At 42.2% G+C, this 9,016-nt stretch overlaps 1 protein-coding gene across 2 annotated transcripts in view; it reads right to left on the minus strand.

Annotated features, from left to right (window-relative positions):
* The window catches only part of PLIN2 (perilipin 2), an 11,240-nt gene extending 2,450 nt beyond the window's left edge, over positions 1-8,790 (minus strand). The window contains exons 1-7 of one of the 2 annotated variants that reach the window (XM_010146473.1): positions 8,736-8,790; positions 8,462-8,657; positions 7,702-7,784; positions 6,912-7,197; positions 6,424-6,608; positions 5,535-5,669; positions 4,547-4,837 (exon numbers count right to left, since the gene is read on the minus strand). In XM_010146473.1, the coding sequence (XP_010144775.1) occupies positions 4,547-4,837; positions 5,535-5,669; positions 6,424-6,608; positions 6,912-7,197; positions 7,702-7,784; positions 8,462-8,657; positions 8,736-8,765 (1,206 nt within the window). In that variant the 5' untranslated portion in view covers positions 8,766-8,790. Of the gene's footprint in view, positions 1-4,146; positions 4,838-5,534; positions 5,670-6,423; positions 6,609-6,911; positions 7,198-7,701; positions 7,785-8,461; positions 8,658-8,735 lie in introns of those variants that run through there. The other variant, XM_010146475.1, reaches the window with a different exon arrangement.
* Positions 8,791-9,016: the final 226 nt, after the last annotated feature.

Consider the following 9,016-nt stretch of genomic DNA (forward strand, 5'->3'; position numbering starts at 1 on the left):
TTTTGTGCTTTCTTCATCTCTTTAATGCACATTTTGTAAGAGCTGACTCCTTTACATACTAGGAATATGTTTGTAGCTGTGAAAGGATTTCCAATTGGACTGTTATCTGTCAGCATCAGAGCAAAACAGTGTTGATGTCAATATGATTTGTGTCAGTATGACTTATCTCACTTTTGAACATGCTGACTTGTAATAGAATAGCATATTCTGACATCTGCATCAGTCTAACCCAAACGATGGAAAGCCCTTGGTGTTGTGGGCTTGCTTCGATGAAGGACCTTCAGTTCCATATCACTTTTCACCATTGATAGGAAATTAGAACAAAGCAGGAAGTCAATTCTTGCAACAGAGTAAGGCCAGATACGATTATTCTTCGTGCCGTTTCTCTGTAAGATGCTGTTAAACTTTCTGATCATGGAACTGACCAACAGATCATGCTTAGTAAGTTAGCTTCTGTTTTCTCTCATTAATTAGATGGCTTACATAGGGGGTTTGGGTGTTTTTTTGGTGCTCTTTGGGCTGTTTGGGTTTGGTGGGGGTTTTTTTTGGTTGTTTGCTATTTTGTTTTGTTTTTTTTTTCTTTAACAAAGAGAAGTAATTGATCAGTTGTTTCCAAATCCTTTCCCTTATTTTACTAGCTATATAGTATTACTGCAAGTTGCAGTTCAGAAAAGATTTCTGCAAAAATGTCATCTTAACAAATGGGAGATTTCAAAAGCTTTCCACCTTTCTCTGGCACGAGGCAAACTAGTTATATTCCTGCAACTCCAGCCGTTATACAAATATTGTAATATAGAATCACAGAATGGTTTGGGTTGGACGGGACCTTAAAGATCATCTAGTCCCAACCCCCCCTGCCATGGGCAGGGACACCTTCCACTAGACCAGGTTGCTCAAAGCCTCATCCAGCCTGGCCTTGAACACTTCCAGGGATGGGGCATCCACAGCTTCTCTGGGCAACCTGTTCCAGTGCCTCACCACCCTCTCCCGGAAGAACTTTTTCCTGGTATCTAAACCTCCCCGCTTTCAGTTTAAACCCGTTACCCCTTGTCCTGTCACTACAGGCCCTTGTAAAAAGTCCCCCCCCAGCTTCCTTGTAGCCCCTTCAGGTACTGGAAGGTGCTCCCTGGAGCCTTCTCTTCTCACTGGATTCACACTAGATTTGACCAATGCGTATGCTGCAATCAGTATGTTTTTGAAACTTCTATACCATATGGAGCTACTTATGAATGCTTACATTTTGAAGTTTTGTGACAAAGGATAGCTCAAGCTATATCCTAGAAAGTGCTTTTGGACTAAGAGAAAGCAGGTCTCTGCGAAAGTAGCTGTTTGATACATGCAGTAACAGAGAAGCAGGTAAGACAGCAGGAAAAACAGGGGCAGGCTGTGCTCTGTTAAATGTCTAAGGTTTTCCTTTTTCTGTTTGAGAGTTTTCAGCACATGCTTTAGTCCACTGTGGCAAAACCCCCAAAGATGGTTTTGGAAAATGGCCACATTAATTCTTACTTTCAGCAGGCATTTAATGGTCACTCTCTCTGTGGTAGAGAAAAATACCACGTTTTGTCTGCAACCTTGTAATGACAGATAGGCTGTACGAGATTACCAGCAAGAAAATACCCATCCATGCAAGCTACAGTTGCAATTCAGTTTAAACACGCACTGCTGCCCTTATGATGAGAGTCTAATAATTTGAGTCCAGAGATTTCTATTCAATATAGTAAACCAAGAATCTACTGACTTGCTGTTATTGTGCTGTCTTTTCCTCCAAGAAAGGGTTCCTAATCCTAGGCAGGGGGCATGGACAGAAACTTACAGGCTTTATGGGGCAGGATCCAATGAAACAACCACACACTGCAATAGCATGATACAGCATTTTGGTGTAACAGGTTATTAGCCCAGCCATTAGGTAAGCATTTATTTAGCCAGCATTCTTGTATTTGCAGCCACCAGCTGTAGGTCAGCTGTCAGGAGTCGAAATCAAAGTCACTTTTACACAGAAGTCACCCAACACTGCATGGCGAGAGAGAAATTATTTAAAAGTCTGTAGGCTGGTAACATTTTTCCTTTCTTTCCACTTCATCTGCTAGCTGACACTTCATAAAGCTGGATAGCCATCTAAGAGAGTACGAGACAGTAGTGCAGCTCGAGGCAGAGGAGAGATGTATTGCTTTTGCATTAATACTAGATGGTGCTGTTTATTTCTAAGTTCTCAAAAGACAGCGAGCAGTTTGAATATCTTATTTGATTACCTCAGAACAATGGCCCCCTTAAAACATGTGTAAGAATTGGAATTCCCTTCTTTGAACTGCTGCTGCTCCCACACCTGATTAGTCCCATTCTGTTCCTGAGCACCTCTACACCAGTGGATGCACTCTATGAATTTTATTACAAATGGGTAAAAAAAGGCTAGACTCAGTCAATGTTTAAAGCAAACAGAATTCTTAACTGAAAGAATTCTAGAAGTCTTAGCTCAGGCCCTGGGTGGAAAGGAATATCTCACCATCTCACATTGATTTCATGTTAAACAGCCCCCTTAAAAGCAGGTATTGAAGGGCGGAAGTTACAGAATCTTTACCTGTAGTCCTCTGTTGTGCTTAAAACAGTCTTCCTAACACTTCTAGACCAACCCTGACTTAACAGCTAAGCAAGCCCTCCCACATGAGAAGGCTAGGCTACATGCAATTGACTTCGGTGCCCACACCGTTCACTGTAGAAACACATCACTAGGTGACAAGCTTCCTCTGAACTCCCATTTTTTGCTTCACACTACTTAGTGATCTCTTTGCAACTCTGAGTTGTGATCATTTAGTGTAGAAAATGACAGCCACCATTTTCAGAGGGTAATGCATTAAGAACACAGACATAACTTACCTGGACAGCACTAAACCAAGAAAGGTTATTGCTTAGTGACTGTAATTCTCTTCCAGGGGAGGGATTCCCAGGATTTATTGAGGAACAGTTCTACCCAAGTAGCTGAATGTTAATGTACGTTACTCACTCAGGTTCAAAAGAGGGTGAATAAGCAGGTTAAAACCAGTGTTCACAGCAGAGTATATACTGTGTACATATCATATATACACACACAGTATACATGCTGTATATACAGCTATCAAAGCAGGTAGCCGGCAGTCTCATGCACACAGAACACCTACTGCGAAGGTAGGACCGGGGTGGGGGAAGCGTGTGCCCATCTCTTTCTTTTTTCAATAGTAGAGCATCCACCATCTCACAGCTTGGTGGTCATTAAAGGAAGGCAACAGCAAGGACCAAAAAAAGCAGCAGTAGAGCTAAGACTGAATGGAACTCAAAGGGAGGCAAGAGACTGCTGTAGCATTTTCCTCCTATCTACTCATAGACACACAAACACATTTTCAGTGCATGTCTGCATCATTTGCACATCAAGCTTGCTTTCTGCTGGACCCAGTCTGAAGGGGTCCCAGAACAGCAAGTCACATTTGTTTTAAACACCACTGAAATGGAGACAGACTGGCTACTGAAGCATTTATTACTAACATACAAAATGGATTACAAAAAGGTGGCTACAAAAATACCCAACACCTCACACAAAAGCAGGCCCCTGGGTACAAACAGCATGAATCTTGTCTTTATACTGCATACTGAAAAAGGTATTGATAATGATTTAGTTGGTCCAGGCTCCCTTGGGAAGGGTCATGGCACCAAGCCTGCCAAAGTCCAAGGAGCATCTGGATGACACCCTCAGTCATATGGTTTCATTTTAGGTAGTCCTGCCAGAAGCAGGGAGTTGGACTCAATGATCCTTTTGGGTCCCTTACAGCTTGAGACATCCCAATTCTGTGGTCAGGTTACTGTGCCATACAACAGTTCAGTTTGTTTATAAAGCTACTGTTAGCACTGTCACAGCATTTAAGTAACTCCAGCTGACTCGTTCAGAAATCCTACTTTCAACTTTGGTATTCTGCACTCACAGAACATTCATCATGAACTGTGTAGCAGTAGAATTTGAGAGAGTCAGATCCATAACAATCAAATTCATGATCTGCAGCAAATATGAAATTCAAGCATACCTAGGTGACTGCAAGACTTTCAAATGCATTTCATTGCATGTAAGGCTTTTGCATCATTCTGGTACAGGTAAAGTTACAAATCAAATACCATAGCTAAAAGTAGGTTTCATTTAGACTAATAGTATTAATACCATTAAGCATGGTGGGGTTTCTTTGACAGACAAGCAAGGCATCTTGACAACTGTAAGCTGCCAATATTCAGGCATTCAAGACAGCTTGAGTTTGGCTTAACTAGACAGGACAATATAGCCCATGTGTGAGAATATCCTTTCTCTGCATCATTCCCCTACTTTGGGGCTCATGGATTTTTCTCCAAGGCTGTTTTGACAGCTACACTTGCTAAGGCCACTTGTTTGGTCAGTCAGCAGAGTACATGCATGCTATGAAGTTTATTCAGTACTGTGTTCAGGCTGTTTGTCGTTCTGGCTGGAATTTTTTTCCCCTTCACCTTTGCTCTCAGCATGCTGAATGCCAGGCAGTTGTGGGTAAAAGGGACCTACCAGCCAGTTGAGCGGCGTGTTGTTAACAAGATAATCCATCACATCATCCAGAGACTCCTTCATTTTCTTCAGCTGTCCTTTGCTGGTGTTAAGAAAGCTGTCTGATAATTCTTGGAATGAGGATGCTGACCGAAAGCTCTGATAGACATCACCTGCCATTGACCCAACACTGCAAACCTGATCCTGCACATTCTGTGGCAGCCCCTGTAGGCTTGAGACCAGAGTGAGGCAGGTGGTCTGAAGCTGCTGAGTGAGGCTCTGTGCAATAGCTAGAATTCTTGACTCAATGTGCTGGAAACAAAAAGCATAACAGAAAGTTAGTATCTTTTTGTGACTGTCACAGCTTTATGTTGCTCAAGGTAACTAAAGCAGCATAGTAAAGGGGAAGTAAGTAAAATAAAGCTATAGCAGATAATAAAACAGGTCTTAAGTCTGAAGACTTGGAAGTACTTGATATTTCTTCAATGCTCAAGTACTTAGTGGAACAGAAAACACTGGTAGCTTCTACCCATCAAGAGATAAGCAAGCTCTTGTTTCCTCTCAGGATAACAAGTCACAGCAGGTAGGTATATTCTAATCAACAAACCACTGTTTAAAGCTGCATGAGACTCAGTCAATCTGTGCCTAAGACTGCTGTATGCTTAGGATTTGATATTTCTGGTGTGGTCGGTCTGGTAAGCGAGTCCTAGCTGATCTAGAACACGTATTGGGATACCCATAACATGTGCTAACCAGGATAAGCATTCTCTTGAAAGGAGAATGAACCCCAGAGGGTTGGAACCCCAGAGGGTTGGCAGGAAGCAGGTTCATTTAAGAGCTTGGGTGTCCCCTGTAGCAGTCGTGTCAGCTGCTCTGAGCTTCAGCATTCAGATTCCACATTTGCACATCAAGTTCTGTGCTATTAAGATGCTGTGCACTTTAGGAACTGTTAGTTGGACATTACCTTGACAGTATACAACCTATTTATTTCTGGTTTGCATCTATTTACCTCAGCGCTACGCAGTTCATCACCATCATTTTGGCCTGTATTTTTCTTCCATTCTACCCAGGACTGATAAAGCTTTTCCTGAGCATCAAGAAGTTTCTGATTGGCACTATTCATGTTCTTTCTGGCATACTCGATCTGAAATACAGCCAAATATGGAAGTAAAGCAAAGAGTCTGAACAGTTCCATTAGGGCTACCCTACTTCACTTGCTTTGTAACTGCCTCTTAAAATACTGCAAAGTCCAGTACAGAAGACTGAGGAGTAAGTCTGTTCCTTCTCTTCAACGAAGAGAACACTGGAAGCAGTTCTGAAATGTTATGAGGCGTATCCCTCTGCCCTAACTATTTTCCCCCTCCCCCACTAGCATTCTACACAAGGATTTGAAAGTGTATACGCGGCCATGACTCTTTATGCCCAGTCTGTCCTGTACATAAAGGTACATTGTTAGGATAAAACTACTAGAATACCCAGGAATGAATGCTCAGAGACACACACAGCATGACAAGCAAGCCCGTGGAGAGTCCAACATCTTGTTGACAAAAAGTACTTAAAAGGACTGAGGCCTTTTTAAACTGAAAGACACTTTCTTCACTAAATGAAGTCTGTGCCAAACGCAGCACTCAAACAAGAATGTCATTTTAAACAAGTCGCTTCCATTTCTGCAGTGCTGAAGGTGACAAGCAATTGCTGGTTTGTTTACAGCTCAGCCTGATTTAGGACCTCTGCTGAATGGTGATAAAAAGCTCTGAATGGGAAATGCTTTCTATTTACAAAATGCATTTAATCTGAGAGAGCATTTCCAGATTTCCTATGCCTCTTTTGGGTGTTTTCTGCACTCACAAGCTATGTCAACATTTCTTTTAATACCTCAAGTGAAAGCTTAAACTTACCAGACTAACAGTGTGGTGGAGCTGAGAGATGGTCTCCTGGCTTTTCTGTTTAGCATCTCTGACTTTGTTTAAGGCTTGTTGGTAGGCACGTGTGCGGACCTTGGAAGACAGGGATCCTAGTCTAATGTAGTAGCTTGGCTTTTGAACTCCAGCTTCAAAACCTTCAAGTTTTGCAGCTTCTTTCTCTAGATGTATAGGAAGAAAAATTGACCACTGGAAGGAAACTTAAGAGGTCTGAGGCAATTTTATTTGCTCAGTAATGGCTGAATGCTGGACTTGGTTAGCAGTTCTTTAGCATCAGGGTAGGTTGACAGACCCTTACTGTCACTCTGCTTCCCTGTGAAGATGCTACTACAACCAGCAAGGCAAAAGGCAGTTTGGGAAGCACATGCCCCCTCCCCACAATGATTAAGTAATAAATGGATGATTGCTTGCTTCCCTCCAATACAAGCATTCCAACAGAGAATCAAGTCTTGAGTTGGTCTTACCTAGTTCTGCTTCTGTGAGTGGGAGATACTGGTCTACAAGGGTCTCTGATTTAGTGAGAGCACTGTCCACTCCACTGCTCACCATCTGCACCACACGACTTCCCAGGACAGTGTTAATGCTGCCATTGACAACTGACTTGGTCATTTCTACGCTGTCTTGCACTGCTTCTTTAGTCTTGCCTACAACTCCAGTGATGGTGTGAGCAAAAGTTTCCTTGGCACCAGTCACAGTGGTTGTTACAACTTCTCTGGCTCCAACAACTACATCCTTGGCATTGGCGACAACCTGCCATAAGAAACAGGTTGATTCACAAGAAATAATTCCTAGCGAGAGCTATGTAACATGGGAAATACAGATGCATGCTAAAGCTTGTACAAGTGTTGGTTATCTAGGAGAAATTCTGCCCTGAAAAACTTATGTACAAAACAAGATTTGACTGCCAGCGCAGCCTTCATCTTAAAACACTTTGGTCGGTTTAATGCAGGCACTATTTGCTTCACACTGAGCAGGAGACAGGTACTCACATTTTGAACAAGGTGCCCGCCAGTGAACAGCAGCTACATAGAGAGGTGTCAAATGGAGTGCAATTTAAAAAAAAAAAAAGATGCTTAATGGCCTCCCAAAGGCAATACACAATTCAGCAGAAACACCTTTTGCTTTGTCACTGTTTCTAAGCTGTGTTTGAGGTGTGGCTTACTGAAATCTGCCTCCCTGTATTTTTAGTGACAGTTGGAAAGAGGAAGTGTGTATAGTACTTCTGCTTTGCATACATATATGGAAAGAACTTACCTTGTCAGTGGGCTGATTCAGTATAGGCAGTCTCTCTTCGATTTTGTCTAGACCTATACATGCATAGTTGTTGGCAACTACAACTATAAAAGAAATTACAATAGTTAGTTTTAACTTCTGGGGTTTTTTCCTTAGTATAAAAAACTCCAATTGAGAATTCCTCTTGTTACAGAGATCATGCAACAATGCTTTTAAAGTAGTTTCCTCACCTTTTCAGTGAGAGTTGAGGCAGCAGAGCCCAAGAACACGCTAGGCTCACAGTGCCAGTAAAAAAGCTCACTTGCACGTAGAGAAAAGTCATTTGACACTTTACAAGCAACTGTTAGAACAGGCTGAAGCACCTGGCCTTTTGCCACTTAGTGAAACCAGGCTCCTGCTTAAAAAAGCCTTGTGACAGAGTTGCCAAATTTAACCACAAGTTGTTCTCTGCAAGAGAAAGTACAGAGCAGCATTTGAAACCAGGTGAAAGGTGAGGAAGGTGTTGCGCAAGAGACTACACAACCATCTAACGTATCAAGAAGAGTCAGTTAGTATTACAAAAGCTGCAACCTGCTTTGGCTCTGGATTTTTTTTTTCCCTTTTGTTTGTTGTTAAATCATACTCATGTGTAATGGGTTACGCAACAAGCCAGGCAACAGGTTCAGCCAGCTACATGGAACAGCAATCCAGAGCAGCACAACCATGCTCAACTGTGAGTGCATCTGGATATACAGAGCCATCAGCTGAATTAAGGTTATCAACAGCTCCATCTTTGTCTTACTTTGTGGTTCCAGTTTCTGGATGATAGGCATAGCACTGGTCATGGCTACCGAAGTAATCGTCTTCACTCCTTTTTCTGCTATCTCACACACTGACTTCAGGTAAGGATGGTTGTCCTTTGTGGTGATGTAAGCTGCAGACACCATATCACAGGTGGAGCTCACCAAGGGAAGGTTGACAACCCTCGATACAATATTCTGTTTAAAAAGGAAAGAGGTTAGTTCACTCCTGTTTTTCTGAACTAGACATAAACTATGGGGTTAACTCAGACGCACCTGTTGTGGATCAATTGCTGCCAGTGCCATTTTTTCAGTTCTTGAATCTTATGCAAGATGCCTGTGAAAGAAGCGTATCTGAGTGTCAGCATCCTCATATCCACTTCATCTAAACATCAGACTGAAACCAGCAACCCTTTTGCAATCAACCCCAAGGATCAAAGATAATAGGATGTTCACATTTTTGTATACAGAAAATACATTCTGTTGTAACAATTCAGAAACCCAGAACTTTGGTTTTAGCAACAAAAGTAGGTCACATGCAAGAGACGGGCTTTGAG

The sequence above is a fragment of the Eurypyga helias genome, unplaced genomic scaffold, assembly GCF_000690775.1.
Source record: "Eurypyga helias isolate BGI_N326 unplaced genomic scaffold, ASM69077v1 scaffold21482, whole genome shotgun sequence".
In the NCBI taxonomy this organism is placed as follows: domain Eukaryota; kingdom Metazoa; phylum Chordata; class Aves; order Eurypygiformes; family Eurypygidae; genus Eurypyga; species Eurypyga helias.